Raw genomic sequence first — 21,722 nt, forward strand, 5'->3', positions numbered from 1 at the left:
GAATGTTGGCTGTGCTTTCACACTCGTGGTAGCATGAGACGGACTCTACAACCCACAGAAGTTGCTCAGGTAGTACAGCTCATCCAGGATGGCAAATCAATGCTAGCTGTGGCAAGAAGGTTTGCTGTGTCTGTCAGCATAGTGTCCAGAGGCTGTAAGCGCTACCAGGAGACAGGCCAGTACACCAGGAGACATGGAGGGGGCCGTAGGAGGGCAACAACCCAGCAGCAGGACCGCTACCTCTGCCTTTGTGCAAGGAGGAACAGGAGGAGCACTGCCAGAGCCCTGCAAAATGACCTCCAGCAGGCTACAAATGTGCATGTGTCTGTACAAACGGTTAGAAACCGACTTCATGAGGGTGGTATGAGGGCCCGACGTCCACAGATGGGGGTTGTGCTCACAGCCCAACACCATGCAGGATGCTTGGCATTTGCCACAGAACACCAGGATTGGCAAAGTCACCACTGGCGCCCTGTGCCCTTCACAGAGGAAAGCAGGTTCACACTGAGCACATATGACAGACGTGACAGAGCCTGGAGATGCCATGGAGAGTGATCTGCTGCCTGCAACATCCTTCAGCATGACCGGTTTGGCAGTGGGTCAGTAATGGTGTGGGGTGGCATTTCTTTGGAGGGCCGCACAGCCCTCCATGTGCTCGCCAGAGGTAGCCTGACTGCCATTAGGTACCGAGATGAGATCCTCAGACCCCTTGTGAGACCATATGCTGGTGCGGTTGGCCCTGGGTTCCTCCTAATGCAGGACAATGCCAGACCTCATGTGGCTGGAGTGTGTCAGAAGTTCCTGCCAGATGAAGGCATTGAAGCTATGGACTGGCCCGCCCGTTCCCCAGACCTGAATCCGATTGAGCACATCTAGGACATCATGTCTCGATCCATCCACCAACGTCACGTTGCACCACAGACTGTCCAGGAGTTGGCGGATGCTTTAGTCCAGGTTTGGGAGGAGATCCCACAGGAGACCATCCGCAACCTCATCAGGAGCATGCCCAGGCATTGTAGGGAGGTCATACAGGCACGTGGAGGCCACACACAATGCTGAGCCTCATTTTAACTTGCTTTAAGGACATTACATCAAAGTTGGATCAGCCTGTAGTGTGTTTTTCCACTTTAATTTTGGGGGTGACTCCAAATCCAGACCTCCATTGGTTAATAAGTTTGATTTCCATTGATGATTTTTGTGTGATTTTGTTGTCAGCACATTCAACTTTGTACAGAAAAAAGTATTCAATGAGAATATTTCATTCATTCAGATCTAGGATGTGTCATTTGAGTGTTCCCTTTATTTTTTTGAGCAGTGTATATTCTTTATATGTTTATGATAGAAAACTATTGGGTTAGGTATGACAAATTGTTACTCAAAAGCTTACCCTGCAATGTATCTTTTCTGTTATTGCAGTAAAAAATACCCTATGTATTCATACACATTCAGACAAATGATTCATTAGCGGCTCCAATATTCTTCTGTACTTAATGTGAAGTATTCATTCACTGTTCCATCAACTTTTTTGGCGCTATCATAGCAGTAGTGCATATATAAGACTCCCTAAGACATTGAAAGAAGCAGTGGATCCACATGTGCCCTACAGCCTCATTCACAAGAAGGGCAAGGAGCCAATACATATATTTATCAGAAAACTGTTATTAATAGTTCAACTCCTTGTACTGGTAGTACAAAGACAAAGCCTGAGCTGCTACTATGTGGATTAGCCACTGAATAGAGATGGGTCCTGTTAAATTGATTAACAGGAACCAGTACGTTGGCCATGTCAATAATCTGTGGCTGCTGGATAGGAGCCCTGAGAAACAAACAAGTCCTATTTCCTGGTATCTGCGGCTCTTCTCTTGATTAGCCAACCCTGTGCGACATCATCATTATGGCGTTAGACACATGTGACATTATACCAGGTCGACTAATCAAAAGAAAAAACGTGGATCCTGTTATGTAGGAAGCAGTTCTTAGGGCTCCCATTCATCCGATACAAATAACTGACCTCACAGATGGACCGGGTCAATTCACACCAACTAGAATCAATCGGCACCAACTCCAGGGGTGACCAATGTATTTCAACAAGAATAAATGGGCTAAGCGACAGCCATGGACAAAAGTGGCACCATATTGCTAAGGGTCAGACCTATCATCATCATTACTATTTATTTGTAAACTTATTTTTTCAACTAATTAATATTAGCAAACTTCATGGTGAAACTTCATGGTGGTCTCACATATTGGCAAAGGTTTCGGCTACACTACTATGAACTATTTTTTTTATAACGATCATTTATACTTACAAAAAAAAATCCCTGAATTCTTTAATTATCAAAAAAAGCTTGTGATCAATAAGATTAAAATACCAAGACCTACACCTCACAATTTCTAAGTTTCGAATTTTAAAAATGCAGACTATGCTCATGCAGGATATAGTTGTCTATATTAACATGTCTAAGTAATCTCTAACCTGTTTAATCAAAAATCCTTTTCACACATATTTATTGCGCTGTGAAATTCAGAAGTGATGCCAGTAATGTGTTCTTGCTGGATATGGTTCAATTTCCCCAGCTAAGCACACAACAGTTCACTATTTTCAAATAATTGGGAATTGAATTTTCACACTTCAGAATGTAACAATTTGTCATTTGCAGTTTGGGAGAGAGAGTACATCCAACGGGAACATAACTGGGGTTTGGCGTTTTTAGGTAATAAATAGTAAGTGAACAAAGGCCTCAGTGTTTTCACCAGATGGATTGTGGCAAAGGCTACTATACTGTAAGGAGGAGGATGTTAAACAGGCATTAGGTGCTGAGGGATCAATTACTTGATGTAGACTCTCTATAAATCATTGAAAAGCAAGCTAATTGAAATTCCATCTGCACACTTCATCTTAACTTTGTGACCATTAACTAGTACTAGAAAGACACGGCCTGAACTGCTACTGTGAGGATTAACTACGGAGCAATGTACTTCTATACATTTCTATGGATCCCACCTTAAACCTCTAAGTCTGTAACTCAGACAGAGCTTTAAACTCTGAACTCTGTTTCCAACGTATGGAAAAGGAAAGTTGGCACTGACTATTCAAGCACTAAATCTGTACAGAAAAACATTATGGGAGAGCTGTATTGAATTAAAAAGCTCACAAGGTTTTTTTTTGGTCCTTTATAAAGTCATTGCTGGGGTCAACAGAAGGACATTAGCTACTTCTAAAATGAGTAGAGAGTTTTCTTGTTAGAAGAATTTGACTTCATTTTCCACTGAAGATCCATAAATCCTGAAACTTATCGGAATGGTTAAACTACCATACTCATATATTGCAAAACTGGCAAGTTGTCTGACAGAGGTTTTCCAACCAAAGGTATTTATCACCTATTCATTGGTTGCTGAGACAAGAGACTAGTACAGAAATCCCCCATTCTTTCTTCTTCAGGAAATGAATGGAGCTGCATGGTTGGCTTGTTTTTTTTTTTTCATGGGTTAGGTTAGGGTCCATATATATATTGGCCAGCATAATGTATAGCTCATATACAGTACATATACTGTATAATCCAATTAAAAAGGACCTTTTGCCAAATAGTGGCTGCAGAGCAGAATACAACCTTTTTTAATAAATGTAGCTTCTCTGTTGTGGAATTATTATTATCATTCAAATAATTTGGCACCTAATAAGTTAACTTTAGTTAAGTCCAAGTGGGTGTTTTCACTGTGGGCATGTACTTCTTCTCCCTCTATCGGTTGCTATCTGATAACACCGACTTGGGTTAGCGCATTAAAGGGGTTGTGCCACCATAAAGAATACATTTAACTAAGCAGAAAACTTAGAAATAAATGATTTAAGAATCTGTCAGCAGGTTTTTGCTATGTAATCTGAGAGCACCACAATATAGGATTGATGACCTTGATTACAGTGAGGTGTCATTTACTTTTCTGTGTTTTGTTCTTTCAATACAATCAGTGTTTCATCAGCAGGAGATTATCACTGGAGGACAATTGACTCATACATATTAGTCCAAGCCTGCCCCCAGCAATGATTAGCAGCTCTCTGTCACTATACAATGTACACAGAAATCAGTGATGTGGTCAGTGTTATACAGAGATCAACAACTGAGCTCTGCTAGATCTACAGCAGAGAAAACTGTGATTATATCATAACTGCTGCACCCAGTAAACTAAGTGACACAAGGCTGGAACCAGGGTAACTGTCCCTACCTCGTGCTGCTGTCAGATTACATGGCAAATACCTGCTGACATATTCCCTTTAATATTTTATGTGTCCTGCTTGAATATTATTCATCCACAAAATGGAAAATATACTACCTTATCTTATCATATAACATGCTATATTTAGGATGCAATTATATGAGTATGTGTTCCAGCATTGCAATTAGGAATATCTGGGAGAAAGATAAGGTCCAATTTTGAAGTTAAAAAAAGGGCCAAGTGAAAGTTAGAATGAAATGCTAAGGCCTTTGTTTTTGCTATGTTGCCACAGAATGACATGTCACACTATTCCTATCAATTATAATTCCGTATTCTTCCGAAAGAGCTTTGCGGGTGACTAATTCTTATTAGGCATATATTGCTAAAGTACAACATCTTACAGAAATTTTCAGAAAGTAGTTAACCTGTCAACATCCATCCCTTACCAAGCCTTGTAAGAAGTTAACAGAATCCATAACCAAATCTAAAACAGATTTTTTTACAACAAAATCCATGTGGATATGGTTCTGGTTTTCAGGACATTGCAATTATCTACAAGAATTTTGTACAAGTAATTAAAAACTCAGCAATGTACAAACTGTCTGCTCCTGCTTGTCAACACAGAGGTCATCAAAGGATAGGAAGTTGGATAGACATTAAACTTTCCAGATCTTCTGAGATCTTCACCATACAATTTTATTTTTCAAAACTGGTATATTATCCATTTTGAAAGCTAAGTGAACAGAGAAAAGTACTTTTATCCAAAATAAGGAGATGAAGATAGGTTTCCTCTAAGACCTGTCTTTTAGGATAATGACAGCTGCCACAATTTAAGAGGAAATCCATGGCTGTAAGGCGAGGACATTGTGAAACAATAAGAGATAGCAATTGAGGTAGAAGATAGATAAGACTCTTGACAGACACACAAAGAGTCTTTATTAATGGAAGCTGCCTGTTATCAATCTCTAGAATTTAACGTTTTCACATCCCAAGTTAGCAATAATGTCTAATGAACACTAAAGCCCTCCATATAATTTAGATAAGTGTCATGTTGATGAAGGTTGAGCCGGCAGCTATCTCACCAGACTCTCTCACACATAGAAGTAAACGATCTGGCAAGTACTCCTGTGTTCTCTATGAGGGTGCTTTCACATTGCATTTAGGCACTCGTTCAGTGGCTCACATCAGGGCTTATGTCCGAACCCCCCTTAAAACGAGATTCGGACGTATGCGCCGACGCAGCCATAGAGTATTATGGTGCCGACATGGTGTACGTGAGCTCTGCCGTTCATCATTTTCAGGCGTGTATGTCTACTGGAGGCGGACACTCAGACGTAGTAGATTGCATGGCAGAGCGCACGTTCTCTCTGTCGGCACCATTATACTCAATGGCTGTGTCGGCGCATACGTTTGCGTCCCGTTTTGCAGGGGGTTTGGGAATTAAGCCCCGATGTGAACCACTAAATGGATGCCTAAACGCAATGAGAAAGTGCATTCCATATCGTTTGCTTCCATGTATGAGAGAGTCTGGCAAGATAGCTGCCAGCTCAACCATCATCAACACAACACTTATCTAAATTATATGGGGGAGCGCATATGTCTGAATCCCATTTTGCGGGGGTTCAGACCTAAGCCCTGGCGGGGTCCACTGAGCGGGTGCCTAAAAGCAATGTGAAAGCACCCTGAGAAAGCACCTGGCAGACATCTCTAGCGGTGGCTTATCTCTAGGAGAACAAAAGAATCAGCAGTCCAAAATCAATCATGCTAGATATTTAGCTCTCCCTATATCATCTCTTGGGGGTCCCCATACATATTAATCTGTTTGCCAAACTCATCAATATTGGCAAATTGGGCTGACGTTAATCTAATGTGTATAGGGGCCTTGGTCCTAAAATGACAAAAACAAGTAAAGGCATGAGAGTCAATGTGAGCCTAAAGCTTTATAAACAATTTAAAAAGTGTGGTAGGTGCTTAATATAAGTAAGGTTAGATCAGTTTTCTTATGATTAAGGGAATAATTTATAGGATTAGACTAAGGTTCTGTGGGTGGCAAGGGCCTATCAGAAGTAGCATTTAAGAGGGTCTACCCTTCACCTATGCAGAACTTGTGCATGTATATATGTTTAATTTTGCGATAAGCCTTGTTGTGGACTTATCATCGATAATGTCTACTAAGCTATTTGTGGATTAATCTATAATCACTTGCATTGTGGTAAGTGAAAAGTTAGAAATTCAGAGCCAAATTGCATTGTCTTCTGCTGGGCCTTTGGGCCAATTATTGTGTAGGAGCCACCTGTTCCTATAATAGGTACTTGGATAGGTCAATCTCATACTGGTCACTTTCCTAAATTTTCCATAGATTAAAGAAAAATAAGAATTGCTAGGTTGAACACATTTCAGATCTGACAATTATAACTTTGACAACACTTCTGTGCTGATGTCTTACAAGAATTACAAATATATTGAAACCACATCATATAGTTTGTCTCAACCTTTGGCTTCAGTTAAAAAAAAAAAAGGATTCAACATCTCTTCGGGTGTCCAAGTCTTCTTGTAGACAAAATGTCTTGACGTGTGGATTGCCAGTTTGATTGTACTGATTGCTGGCTATCAGAAAGATTACATGGACAACGCTAAACTGACCAGGATGTATTTGACAACTGCTGAATGTTATGCAATTAGCCAGTAGGTCATGGCGCTTGTGATAAAAGTGATCAATTTAGCCATCCTAGCTTTAATTCCACTGATAAGATTAGATTTATCTTCTTTGTTAGGAAAGCTTAGCACTCATAGAGATCCAGTTATTCCAACAAGAATATCTTTGTAATAGCAATAGGACATCTACCCCTTTACATAAAATGGTTACTGAAGCCAAAGCTTAACTACTATTTTGGATATGAAAATAGCCTCAGAGTGGTAGAGTCGATTTCCACCCTTTAAAGTGCTTTGCCCCATGACTTAAGATAAGAAGGTCCTTCAAAGGGTCTATATTGACTTTTAGGACTGTTCCCCCAATAGGTGGCCCTAGAGTTCCCGTCTTCTTCCTTTCTAAAAGGCTATTCGCATATTTAAATTCTCAAAGGAGCATTGATGGGCCTATAAGGCAAAGTACGTAATGTGATAATTAAGTTTATGTGGCTTGATATTTATTAACATCATGATAATCACACAAACCTTATGTCAGAAAATTTAAAATAATCCACATATATCTAATGCTGGAAAAAAATAGAGTCTATTCTAGCATCTCTTAAAACATATGGAAGAATTGTATTCTCACAATACAAATTGGATGTCTCAATGATCACAGCAGGGTTTCCAAAAAGAGGACCAACCATTGACAACCATCAAAGAAGCAAGTGTTTAGCAGTTGACAATTTCTTTACGGAGTACTTCTCATTAATACACAAAGGAACCAGGCTACTATAGAGACAGAACAATCCATAACAAAACCCATAACAATACAGGCTGTGAATTCACCTAATCAGTTCAATACTTCCATAACATTGGTCATTAAAAGTCTGTGTTCTCAAGAATATGCTCAGTGCTTGCCTAAATGTTGACCATATGCTCTGTAAGAGCGAAACACATCATCATCTGATGTTAAAGGCCTTCCTATGCTGAACAATTATCACAATTTCCCCCGGGTTTTTTTTCCTAATTATTTACCAGCTTAGAAAAGTGTATACAAATTATTTTTTTTGTTATTGATTTTTATTGTTCATGCCAACTTAGTAGATACCATCATTGGCTGCATGGTTACATGTACGCAGGACATTTCTGCCTGTGAGAGTGATCACTAAGCCTTAAAGTGGTTGTAAGGAAAGTAACATTTTTTTTTACCAGTGTTTCAGAAAAAAAAGCACTACTCTCCTTACTGATCACCTTCCACTCTGATTCCAATACTGTTCAGGACCCCCGCAGATTCTACTTCCTGACCATCTTAATATGCAGGAAACACTAGGAGAAGCCAATCACTGGCTGAGCCAAGTCCATGCTATGACCATGGATTGACATTTCTTATATATTAAGACAAGCCCAGACAGCCAGACAGTGGGGTCTGTGTGGAACTTGGCAGTGCTCCAACTGGAACAGTGGGGAAATTGGTGAGATGAGTAATGCTTTTTATGACCCATTTTGCACCATTGGTTAAGAAAAAAAAATTACCTGCCAGAACAAAGTCTCTAATGACTCTAATGACACATGCCACCTGTGAGAATCATACATATGGAAATCTGCTCTAGATTCTTGGCAAGAACTGCTCAAACCATTGATCACTGACCAAAGGTTTGAACATTTTTTTAAGTTGGCCTTTAGTAAAGACGGAAAGTGGAGAAGATTCGTAGAACGCAGAATAACAGCAGTTTATTTTCCCGTTGGAATCCAATGCAGGAATATCCCTGCCAGATAATTGTGATACATTTTCCCTAACCACATTCTCATTTTCCCGATTTCACAATTGCCTTTTTAAGAAAAGTGTTTTGTTTTTCCTAATTAGAACTAAAGACATTTTTTGGCCCATTAAGCTCCTCTGTGAACTGTTTTTTTACTGAATCCTCTGTTGCTTAATTATTGAGCAGATCTTTTCTTTCATTTCTGCCAAATGTAATTGTTCTCGCGATCCAGCATTTGAGGAATTATTGTAGCTCATTCAATAGATGTGGTTAAATCGGTATGTTTAGTCTTTTTAACCAGACCTCTGTCTATTATTAAATTACAGGCTTGGTTCTCGCATACATAATTCAATCAGCACTACAAATATGAACAGGATTATTAGGATTCACTCAATTTTACTCATAATATTTCTTTGTTAATTAAACTCATTTAAATTCAGTTTTAGTAAGATAGCATTTATACTGCCAAGTGACTCTTATGGATATATCTTATTTATTTGTACACATTCATTATGTAAACCAATTGCTTCTTCAGAGAGGGAGAGGACTAGAACTCTAGTGCCACCTATAGGAAGTAGCAATCCCTAAAAGTCAATATCGACTCTCTAACGAGCCTTGTCACATGACTTAGGATAAAAACCAGAACCTCAATTTGCAGACATTGTGTTTCAGGGTACTGCCCCTCATCAGTGCAAAGTGTGAGATCTGGTTTGGCTGCGTGAGAGACGTCTGACCGGAATCCAAGGGGTAACATTTCTCCTTGCAGAGAGTGACATGTTAAGCATGTCAAGGTGAGGAGACTTTTAAGCCACAATGCTCCTCTGGGAAATATGCAAATTGTCTCTTCAGAGGCTCCTCTCTGAAGAGAAAATTTGCATATTTCCCAGAGAAGCACTGCGGCTTAAACGTCTCCTCACCTTGACATGCTTAACATGTCACTCTCCACAACGACTAAGTAAACCAGACACTGTTGGGTTTATGTAGATTTTCAGTTTCCACGTTTCATTTTTCCAGTAATGTGATTGGCTACCATGGACCAATTTTTTACTTGTTTGATGCACTACTGTGTACATGAATTCTAATAACTTTGTTAAAACACTATTCAGACTAATTTGCAGATATTTCAAAGTAGTTGCTTTTTGGTAAGAAAAGTTCTTCAAGTGATTAGCTTATTACATCTGATCCCCAGTGATTAGCAATCTGCTCAATTTCTCTACACTGCCACCGCAGGGGAAATAGTGTACTACACAGTCTTCCTTAGAATCAGAGAGCGATCTGTATAAAGGCATGGCCATTCCATGTCCTCTTTATATACACTCTTTGTTCTGGTTCTCTTCTATTTATTTAGAGTAGTTAAAGGGGTCGTCTACTACTAGGACAACCCCTTCTTGATCTGAATGTATGCCTCTATAAAAATAAAGATAATTATATTCACCTCCCGTGCCGGCACCGTTCCAGCGGTCTCGGCACACGCGTTCCCAGGGCTTATGTGTGGCTGTTATAACATGTGATGCCGACGGCCTATCAGTGCTGGTGTCACTGTCCCCGCCTTCAAACCTATTCGTAATCAATAAGAAGTGAGTGCTGGGGCTAGCCGCTAACCTCCTCTTGATTATAAAGTAGGATTTCCAAAGCAGACAACTTCTTTAATGCATGTATAAAGTTTCTACCAGCATTTTACATTTCCTTTCTTTACTAGAAAATTCTAATCGTAGAAGAGAATACAAAGTTCACCACTATTTTTTTTTCTCTTTTTAACTGGGGACGCATTCAATTCTTACAAAACTTCTGTGTGTTTAATACAGAATGGAAATATATAAAACACTCAATATTGAAAATAATGTGTCTACTACCTCTCGCTCAATCAGTTTAGTTTTCCACATACCAAGGAAAAATGTTCTCCTTGGCATGAATGTAACTGCCTGTAAGAGCCAGAGCATAAGCCATGGAATACTTTACTAATTGTACATTCTTATAGAAATATACCATTTTAATCCTTTTCCAAATGTAACATTGGATCATTATCACTGCATGAGCTCATAGATTGTAAGCTTGCGAGCAGGGCCCTCTCTCCTCCTGGTATCCGTTGATTTATGTGATTATTGTTATTCTATAATGTCTTTCATTGTCTCTACAAGGCCCCTCTAAAATGTAAAGTTCTGCGGAATATGTTGGCGCTGTATAAATAAAAAAATATTATTAATTATTATTATTATGAGCCATACTGAAGGAACAATGCATGCCTAGAGCATATAGTTATATACTTATACATCACCTTCCAATCTGACCTCAAAATTCATCAGGGAGCCATGATTTTAAAAAATATCTATGCCATGCAAAACTAATGAGTTCTTATTAGGAAGGAGCCTGCCATGCGGCCATATAGTAAATTATAAGTTGTATGCAAAATTGTTAGAGGTTCTACAATGTATAAAAAGGGGACCATATATCTTCAATCTTGGCCCTGTCCATGCAACTGCACATTGGGCTTGGCCAAGAATGATTGGCTGACACCACTGGTGGCAGGTTATCTCGTCTTAGAACTAAAGGGTCAGACATGTTGAAATCTAACAAGCTCAATCCTTCTTTCCTTCAACATTTGCCATTGTATAAGAGTTGGGAAGCTCCCATTCACATTGGACAGTAAGATGTTCCTGACAATTTTACTGCTCATATTAATATGTATGGACAGCTTACAGGTGTAGTCCACCAAACTTTCTCTTTAACCTAAATCAGTTTTATTACATTTTTTGCACCATTTTTCTTTTACAGGCTCTTTGCTTCCCTAGCCATTCAACTTTGATGTCGTCTGTGATCATAAATCAGCTGAAAGATGCTCAAAAAAGACAGATAAAAGAGTTAGAAACTCTCCAACTGGACCATGAGATTGATGGATTCTCAGTTAACCCATTCTGCAGCCAGCAATAGACAGTGTAACAAAAAGGCTGTGAAAGATAAAAGGTGCGAAAATTTTTAACAAAACCCAATTTCAAAAATGATTTTTTTTTTAGCCAAAAATACATGCATTTAAATAAGAAAAAGGTGGACAGCTCATTTAAATTAATATTTATATTAGTTAAGAAAATCAAAGCACCCACTATTTTGCAGCAACATGTGGGAGGGATAGAAGAAGAACCCCAGGTATTGGTGGACCCTATATAAAAAAAAGGCTAAAAATTGGTTTGGGAGAAAAGGGAAAAAATGAATGATTGCCCATTGTACAGATATAACGCTAAACTTTATGAATAAATGGTGATAGAGTACATAGTCATGCCCCTTTTTTGGACCAAGGGAGCTTGTCCTACCCCTGGTGACCGAAGAGCTACAATGGTAATGCAACAGAGTTTAAATTGGGCCCCTCTTTCGGTCCATAGCCAAGACTCTCCCAGTTGCTGGCTATGAAAGGGAAAAAACTAAGGACTTTTTGTAGCAATTGTAAATAATTGTAAGTTATGTAAAAGCAAAGAGTCCCATAGCCACATGCCACTCTGTGATAGTCACCAAACTGACGTAAGAAAAAAAACTGATCCATAAATTGTAAAACATTTTGGTAAAAATAAAAAAGTTTCTTTAAGATAAGACCTTACCTGCACGGAATGCATTAGAAATATGGAATGCCGAGCATATCCAAAAGATGTATTTCAGATCTAACAACATATTGACCTGGAAAGAAAAAGAAACGTACATTAAGTAATGACTCAAAGTCCCGGGCGCGACATTTCAGTAACAAACAAACACAATTTAGTTATTTTGTCTCGGAGCTGGCATGTATTTTCTCGCTCACAATAACCGGTCTGTGGGAGCCCTAGACTTCTTGACAATCAGCTGCTCTGGCCTGCTCCCCATGATGATGTCAGAGACGTGAGCTAAGGGAGAGGACGGCTGAGAACCTCGTGTTCTGCTCGCTGACAATAAACAGATGTGAGGAAAGGAAACACCTTGAAAAAAATCGAAGTTTCGAGTAAGTCTGGCCATTGATGTTGATTTCATTAACGAGACTGGGCCAAGTATGTAAGTGCATCACAGGTTGTGAAACAGAACATCAACAATAATAGGAAAAGATTAGTGTCCAGATGATAGCTTTTCAAGTTTAACCTTGGATTGTAACTTTATACATATCCTTAGTGAACTCACATGCATTTTGTACTGTATTATTGAAATACATAAGGAAAGAATTACAAAGCTATCATATTGGTCGCCATGGATTACTGAGAAGAATAATTAAAAATGTGTGTTTCACCACACTTCACCCAAATCCTATGGACTCAAAGATAATTTTTTCCTAACAGAAACTTTAAAAAAATTGCTAAACGGCATAGTGAAATATTGCAGTATTAAAACCTACACCTGAATTAGAGAACTAAAGACGTAGCATTGCATTGTACCATGCGGACATGGACAACCCAAGATAGTAGATAGACTGTCACTTTGCCTGTTTCTTTGTGAATGATCTTACTGCAAATGGCCCACTATGGCCCCCATGTGTATGGAAAAAAACTATATATAAGATAAGCCAAGTCATCCTTGTGAGAGGTATGAATTTGGTCATCAATTGAATGAAAAACTTGAGCCATTTCTTTTCCATTATGGACCACATCTGCAGTTAAGATGGTCATCACTTGTGCTTCTCCGCTGACTCTCTACAGCTATTACAAAGTTTTTCCCAAGCAAGAACTCTTCATACAAAGGATTAATTCCGACTCTTGGGTGGAAAATTTTACAAGTTAGTCTTTTCTCTACATGCTGCCCTTTCTCTATCATGTTCTACATTTTACAAATTCCTGAGGAAAACCCCCACAAAGTAAAGCCTGATATAGAGTAGACTAGGTCTGTAGATTAGATCTTTTTCCACTAGTGCTTTAGTATTGTGCCCCAAGTGTCCAGCAATAGTAATAAAGATGTATTAACATTTTAGGCATTAATCCACAGGATATGCCATAAATGCCTGATCACCTACTGGGAGAACAGAAGTTTGGTGGCCCATGTTTTGTTTCCATAAACTCCAATGACAGATGGTCCTGCTTGCCTATTGAAGTCTATGGGGTTATGCAAAGTGACATAAATGCTTAGGATGAGAATTTCCCTTTAATAAATGGCTACGTGTGAGAGTTCTATGGCGCAAATTGAGTATAATTAATTTTTCCCAGAAAATGATCATTAGCAGCATAGATTGAGAAGGGGAAAGCATGGTTTAACCATTGAAAATTTGCTTCAATCCGCTTGTCCTACATTTGTCATCCCAAAGCTGAAGCAGAAAAGGGGCAAGGACGAAAACCACAACTTTGTAAATCTCATTACTTATAATTTTGTAAAAGCGAATATTAAACTATCATTTGTAAAAAGCAAAGTGGAGTGAATTGTAAAGCCAACCAGAAGATGGATGTATCTAGAGTGCTGTACCTATTAGTTAGTGTTATAATACAAATCAATATATGCATTGAGCTCTAGTCAGATCATGTGTAATATTTTGATACCAGAAGATTGGTGAAATCCCTGAAGTTTTCTATAGTGATGGTGATATTTGTCGACGCCATCATTGGTTTCAATGCCAGAGATGCTCAAAAGATGGTAGTGACATCTCCTGCTCCCATATCAGATAAATGGATGGATGGATAGATAGATAGATAGATAGATAGATAGATAGATAGATAGATAGATAGATAGATAGATAGATAGAAAGATACACGTGTGTGCGTGTGTTAAAATAAAACTACAGTAAGCATCTAGGTCGTGGCCCGGACCTGGCAGAATGCCCCAAATCACATTCTAGATGTGGTTTATAATATACTGTATATTCACTTCATTACACAATGTACTAAACTATCACTACCAAGCAAGGCCAATTAAAATTAGTAGGGCGCTCAACACATATTCTGAGTCTTTACATTTAGTGCATTCATTTTGTATGATCTGAAATAGCCCGATAAGCATTATAGGAAATAAATACTGAAGAAACACATTTTTAACATTTACCCCATTTGCTATCAAGTCAAAACTACTAAGCCTACCAAGAACATAGAGTTATAAAACCTAAAGTAGATGTACTAGCATAGCATACACATTGGTGGTTGACCAGTGAATTGCTAGTAAACCTTGTTCACTATTCCAAAGTTATGTCCAAACAATGGTTCTTCTTGGCAAATGCATAAAGGGTTTTGAAGAAAAAATCGTCTGCCTACCTCTGGTCTTTATAGTATAAGTGATGTCTTTTCAATCCAGCTGTAAAATGCAACTGAGCCTTTGATGTCAGGGTCATTCATTGAGTGTCCTACATATTGGCTGTTTAAGGATCCTTAAGTGACAGCCATTTGATTGTAGGCTATGGAAGCACTGTCATCAATGGAGCTGCTCCACTGACCCAGTCTAATCCTTACCTCTCCCTGTAGAGGATGAAGAGCGCTCTGATCCTTTTTTTTTCCCCTTAGCAACCTCCTCCTTAAGTATGCACGTTCACACCCCCCCTCCTTAGCTGGTTACTGGTGGTCTTTAACAATAAGCAGTTGTCAAGCTCTGTCGTTTCCTCTAAGTGGGTGGTGATGATGTGGACTTCTATGAGCATTTCATGTCTGTGTATTTCCAAAGGTAGTGACCCCAATGCATGAGCCCGACACTCTGGTTACACAATAACTCTCTATAGGTAATTGGCTCCAACAACATTACTGAATAAACAAGTATATTGGGGGAAAGGAGAGTGTCCTCTCTAGAGCAATGATCCCACACATAGTGCACTTGGTGGTCTGGTGTCTCCTCTGGACAACTAAAGTGGCAATTTTAACACTTTCTGCCTAATAAATAGCTACTGTTTCCCTATATGTATAGACTTCTTTATTGCCCACCATTACTATGTTATTTGTCATCGTTTGGTAAAACACATTTTGTTACTTGTTTCTTTGTTATTGTATAATAAGAAAATAAATAAATACAGTGAAACTTCTCCAAATGACCACCTAGTTGAGAAGAATGCCCCCTTCTCCACATTGGATTTCTTTTATGTGTACTGAGTGACCACCTAAAAAAAAAAAAAAACTAGAAGTAGAAGACCACTTTTCAATGCAATTTTTGGTGGCTGTCTCACAAAAGTTTCGCAGGACACCACGTGTGACTCTTTTTGAGTCAATGCAATGTGAAAAGGTATTTTATAAAAAGCGCTGGTGGAAAAAAAAAAAGATTTTATTACATGGTTCCTGCAAGACATGTAACTAGTTGCTACTATGTGTGATATGGCCGTAGTCCACGTGGCGACTGATAAGATGGACCTTCCCTGCAGCTTGCCCATTTCTCCAGAGCTGCCTCCCTCCCACCTCGGCTTGCAGTCACCGCCCTATCTGTGGCTCATGGAGACAGCTGGCTTTTGTTATGTGAGACTGATCTGGGACTGCATCTTCTCAGAGGTGAAATCATATCCACCCCAGCCCCTGCATTCACAGGACACCTCTGCTCTGTCGCCTTTCCCTGTCATTTTGCTTACTTTAGCATTCATCACATCAACCTCAATGGGATTATTGCTATATACAGTCCTCTGGGCTGCTCCCTGCATGTAACATGCTTAAAATCACATCTACTCACCCAAAATAAATGGTTCACAGATGCAGACATCAAGGTAAAACACATGAATTTTCTTACAGCAAACGTGGTACTACAAGTCCCAGCATGCAATGTAATTCAAAGGCTCTACAATTCAAGTGTCTACCTGTAACCCTTTCAAGGGGATGCAGTCTTATTATTATTTATTTTAGAGCATCATTGATTCCAATGTGCGGTACATAGGATCTACTAGATCTAATATACTGTAGATTGATATGACCCCCCCCAGATCAATGTCAATAAGCTGTAATAGTATACTAATAATAAAATAATTGCATGCAGTGACCTCTATCATGCAGATCACTAGACAGAAGGAATCAATGATGCCAAGCAAAGACCTGACACAAAGGGGGTGTGTAAAAACCTCGTGTTAGGATGGCTTTGCTGCATGATGCTGCGGAAAGCAATTCTCCTCTGGTCCAGCAGAGGTCGCGCCTCCCATTAGTAGAGCAGCAGCAGGCATTCCTAGACATCCCAGTGCCAGGGCTGATCCAGAACAATACCTTCAGCGCTGTGACTCCCATAGAAATGAGCCCAGCTATCAGTGCTCCAGCCCAGCAGCCCCTAAATCCAGAGGACACATAGACATTTTCACTTTCTTTGTTAGCACACTCTTTTTTTTTTCATGCTGCCTGGAGTAAATCTTTAACCCCATAAAGTAACACAGAGTGAAAAAAAATGCTACACTTCATTTGACTCCCATTACTTTACAAAGATCTATTGAAATGCAGCAACACAGTGTAACATCTGTGGAGTCAATATTGCCTCTCAGGATGGTACATTGTTCACACAGCATGGTGAATGTACACAGAGTTGGGGGGGATCTAGAAGAAATGTACTCATTAGCTTGTAACAGGAGCTGACCCCTGCCATACAGGATTTGGAGTAGCAATATTTAACTTGGTGAGTAGAAAACTAAAGAAAGCAACTATATAGTATCTACTGCCCATTGCTGCAGTCCTGGTGCACAACCAGCAGTGGTAACTCTGTAATTACATGTGGAAAAGTCACTTTATTTAGATCTATCTATCTCTCTTTCTCTATGGGATGCATTATATAGAACATTTCCCTAATTTCCCTCCCCATATTATTCTTGTAAGTCTTTGTCTAATCCCCTGCTTTGTGCAGTTACTTCATGGTCCATTCACCCCTACATTTCCTTGTCTGACTGTTCCCTGTTGCTTTCTCTAATAGATCCTTTAGACTTATGGGATCTTGTAGAAGCAGAGAATGGGACTGAGCTTTCCAGGAACAGCAGTCATCAGATCTGACCATGAGCTGCCCAGATGTCATCCCCGACATTGACAAGACCCCCTCACACATCTCTATGGCACCTTGACATATTGTCCTTTGTTTCACAGAACAATAGAGAAAAAAGTTGGAAGCAACTATCAATTTTATCCATATGTTACATTTAACCCCTTCCAACAACACTCATCTTTTTTTGCCCCAAAATGAGTATTTCCCTGCTTAGCTGCTTAGCTTGACCTGACTTGTTATCCCAGTGCACAGAATGAATAAAAGTAGTTTACCTTCCCAGGTGACTTAGTATTGTCTCAGCTTCATCAAGTCCAGTGTGATGCAGGGATGTAGTCCAGAGGTCCTGCTGGATGCTGCTGCCTATCTAGGTCCCTGGCTCAGAGGATGCTGTGGGCTATTGTCTTTCTGTGCTGCTCAGTCAGTGTAGGTTTCCTGGTTGCAGCTGATGGCAGAGCTCTCTCTCTCCAGCTTGTGTCTGTACAGAGTCCTAGTGAAAGAAGAACCAGAGTCTGTTTGGCTGCAAGTTCAAATGCGGGATCTGACACCCCTCATGATTATATCATTACACCGTCAGCACAGTGGGAAGGAGGGGCACTCAATGTAAGAGGAGGGCTCACTCACCCTCCCAGAGTGCAAGGAGATCCCAACTACAGCCCCAGCCCTCCCAGCACCTCAGCCCTCCACTGGAGCCCCTGCACACTGCTCCATCCACTCACACAGGCTATGGTAGAAGAAATAGCTAGCATTATGCTTCCCCTTTAATCATAATAATCTGTATATTAGAACAGCCCAGATTTATACTGATCATTCATAATGAGATGCATATGTGGCTATATATATATATATATATATAAATATATATATATATATATTTGCAATGGTTCAAGCAATCATGTGAAAAGGATCAAATGAGGAGCTGAAATGTCACAGGTATCTGTGTGAATAAAGTCCACTTCTCTCAATAATTTCCAATGGAGTGCTGCTTCCAATCTATTTTTTCTACATTTGGAGGCTTCTTGGCTGGTTGCTTGTAGAAGTATTGCCGGACTGTGCTGTTATATATATATATATATATGTGGAAATTTATATTTTATATGTAAGAAATTTATATATATATATATATTCTCTCTATAAATATATACACATATATATTAGACAACGTATGCTTCTCATTATGGATGATGATTACTATATATCTGAGCTGATCTAATATACAGATTATTATGATTAAAGAGGAAACCTATATGTATATGTGTATATATATATATATATATATAAGTATATATATATATATATAGGAATATCTAGAGGTGTATTTTGTTTTTCACATTATTATATTATTGTTATAATGATTTTAGAATATTACTGTATCTCATCATGAAAAGTTTCTATTCTTTAATTTCCTCACTTCTCTATTTTCACACCCTAAAATGAAAATAGCCCCATATGATCCATTGATTCATTCAGAAAATGTATCAGACATGTCATTTCCATAATTATTAAATTAGATAATGATTATTGAATTCAGTAGGCGTTCACAGGTCTTTACGACCGATCATTTATATGATGCTTATTGGAAATGATGCTGATTGAAACATTTCTCAATCACTTTTTTTCCTCAAAGATTGTTACGTATTCTCATTTTGTCCGCATCCCCTTTACCCCTATTTGGGATAGCCTCTTTATCATCTCCTGTCTGACAGTCCAAGAAAACGCCTAGGCGCTCAAGCTAGAGCCAAAACCATGTCCCCCACATCCCTTTTGGCCTCTACATTATTCAGATTGTAACACAAATTTTGTACATCTGGTGATTAAAACTTCTGGCAAGGATCAGTTCTCAGCATTTACATAGAGGCTGCATGGACTTCCAGCACAAGCAGGGTTTCTATTGGGAAGCAAAGAATAGATTCCCATGATGTAAGTATTGTCTTTGCTGGCTTTCGTTACTGGCAACATAGCATTGGCATTTCTTTGAGGTAACACCTCCTGGTAGAAAACGTAGATGAATGGGATGATTTTTCCTATGCACCTAATGTGTTTTTAATGAAACATGAGTCTTTTCAGCTGTCACCTAGATAAACCAATGATCTTGTAGTAAAGAAGAAAGAGAAGTTTTGTGTAACCGCAGAGGGAAGACTGGGAATGGAGCCAGGACGCTCGTGTAATCGCTTTGGATTCATTGATGAGAGACATCCCAGCCTAAAGATGTGATCTGACCACTGTGGTGGCAATAAACATGATTAGATGGAAATCTCTGCATTGTGTGTATTATCTGCATTGACCCCCTAGGAAGCCTGCTATAGGCAAGCCTTGTATAGCCATTCCCTATAGGAGTCTGTCTGTGTTCACACCTGTTGGAGTGAAAACAGCGTAAACAAATAAATGAATTTAGTGATAGTGGTTAACAGCCACTCTTCCTCTCACTGAGGTCCCTACAGTAGTAGTAAAGCATTCAGGGTCTGCTTACAGCCCTATACAATGATGATTCAACACAAAGGTTAAGGAGCAGTGCTGATGGCATATACCTGGAAGTAAACAGACTTGGAATGTCTTGTGGTCATTCTTCTGTTCACAATGAAGCAGACACTACCAAAGCTTGACTCATAGATGATCACAGATTAGGTGGGTGAGGCACTCCAGATGTTGGCCAAAAGCTCCTTATTCATTCAGTGACGAATATTTTATATGTGACAATTATGCTGTTAAATACTATCATGTTCACTTTTATAGCACCATTAATTCCACAGCGCTTTACAAACATCAACATCACTGTCCCCATTAAGGCTCACAATCTAAATCCCCTATCCATATGTCTTTGGAGTGTAGGAGAAAACTCAAGCAAACACGGTGAGAAACTCCTTGCAGATGTTGTCCTTGGTAGGATTTGAACCCAGGACCCCAGCGCTGCAAGACTTCAGTACTAACCACTGAGCTACCGTGCTGCTCAAAATATCAGAAGATCCAGTAAAAATTGGCAATGATTGGCTAGTGGAAACATCTGCAGTCATCACACAATCAGCGAGAAATATCTTATCAGTTATCAGTGATCAAAGCATTGACGACTTTCATTGGGGAGTGTTATATTTCCTTGTGTAAAATAATAGACAAGTGATGTTAAAAGCCGACATTAAAAAAATATAATTATTGATACATATACTTGCATGTTTTTGCACTAACGACTAATTGAACATCTGCAATGAGTTTGTACGTTCTCCCCGTGTCTGGGGGGTTTCCTCCAGGCTCTCCGGTTTCCTCCCACACTCCAAAGACATACTGATAGGGAATCTAGATTGTGAGCCCCAATGGGGACAGTGCCCATAATGTCTGTTAAGCACTGTGGAAGCTGTTAAGCTACCTCTTGAAGCTCATCAAGAGAATGCCAAGAGTGTGCAAAGCAGTCATCAAAGCAAAAGGTGGCTACTTTGAAGAACCTAGAATATAAGACATATTTTCAGTTGTTTCACACTTTTTTGTTAAGTATATAATTCCACATGTGGTAATTCATAGTTTTGATGCCTTCAGTGTAAATGTACAATTTTCATAGTCATGAAAATACAGAAAAATCTTTAAATGAGAAGGCGTGTCCAAACTTTTGGTCTGTACTGTAAGTGAGTAAAATAAATAATAATAAATAATTGATTGGTTTTTACCAATTTGTCCAAAAGGGTATGTGCACAAATAATGTAAAAATTATGCTGCCAATCCATCCTAAAATCAGCAATGAAATACACATTTGTTAAATGTGGATTTTGTTGTTGATTTTAGCGCAGAGCTTAGCCACAGATTTCGTTTTTTGGCTTTGAAATCAATTAAATCTGCTGGGAAAATCCATAAAAGATAGAACATGTTGCAGATATGTCTATCCGCAGCAAACTGAGAATCCGCAGCGATTTTTCTTTTACTCTGTGAATGAACAGGGTTTGATAAAGCTCTATTCCCTAACAATGAACCGTACTTTGTTGCAGTAATCTAATACCCTGGGGTGCTGCCTCCATCTCAGGATTTTGGTTCATATTCCGCAGCTGCATTTATGCAACTTATATGTGTCGTGTAAATCTACTCATACTGTGGATCTGCAGCTGAAGATGTCCAGGTCCAGATTACTGGTGGGGTCGTACTGCTAAAAGGGGTGTAACTATAGTGGGCCCAGGGGTTGCAGATGCATCTGGACCCTGGAGTCTAGGGGGGGGCCCAAAACATACATTTTTCCCTTATGCGAAGAGCAATATTATTAAACACAAGTTAATAATTGGTGGTTTTGCACTAGGGCCCACA

At 39.3% G+C, this 21,722-nt stretch overlaps 1 protein-coding gene across 3 annotated transcripts in view; it reads right to left on the reverse strand.

The window, feature by feature from the left end:
• Positions 1-18,161, reverse strand: part of VCAN (versican) — a 103,726-nt gene extending 85,565 nt beyond the window's left edge. Inside the window, exons 1-2 of one of the 3 annotated variants that reach the window (XM_073679049.1) lie at positions 17,720-18,161; positions 12,191-12,266 (exon numbers count right to left, since the gene is read on the reverse strand). In XM_073679049.1, coding sequence (XP_073535150.1) covers positions 12,191-12,260 — 70 coding nt within the window. In that variant the 5' untranslated portion in view covers positions 12,261-12,266; positions 17,720-18,161. Of the gene's footprint in view, positions 1-12,190; positions 12,267-14,782; positions 14,969-17,719 lie in introns of those variants that run through there. The other 2 variants (XM_073679068.1, XM_073679059.1) reach the window with 2 other exon arrangements.
• Between the last annotated feature and the right edge of the window lie 3,561 nt (positions 18,162-21,722).

The sequence above is a fragment of the Phyllobates terribilis genome, unplaced genomic scaffold (genome assembly GCF_046119375.1).
Source record: "Phyllobates terribilis strain yellow unplaced genomic scaffold, ASM4611937v1 Scaffold_1__5_contigs__length_1240528914, whole genome shotgun sequence".
In the NCBI taxonomy this organism is placed as follows: Eukaryota; Metazoa; Chordata; class Amphibia; order Anura; family Dendrobatidae; genus Phyllobates; species Phyllobates terribilis.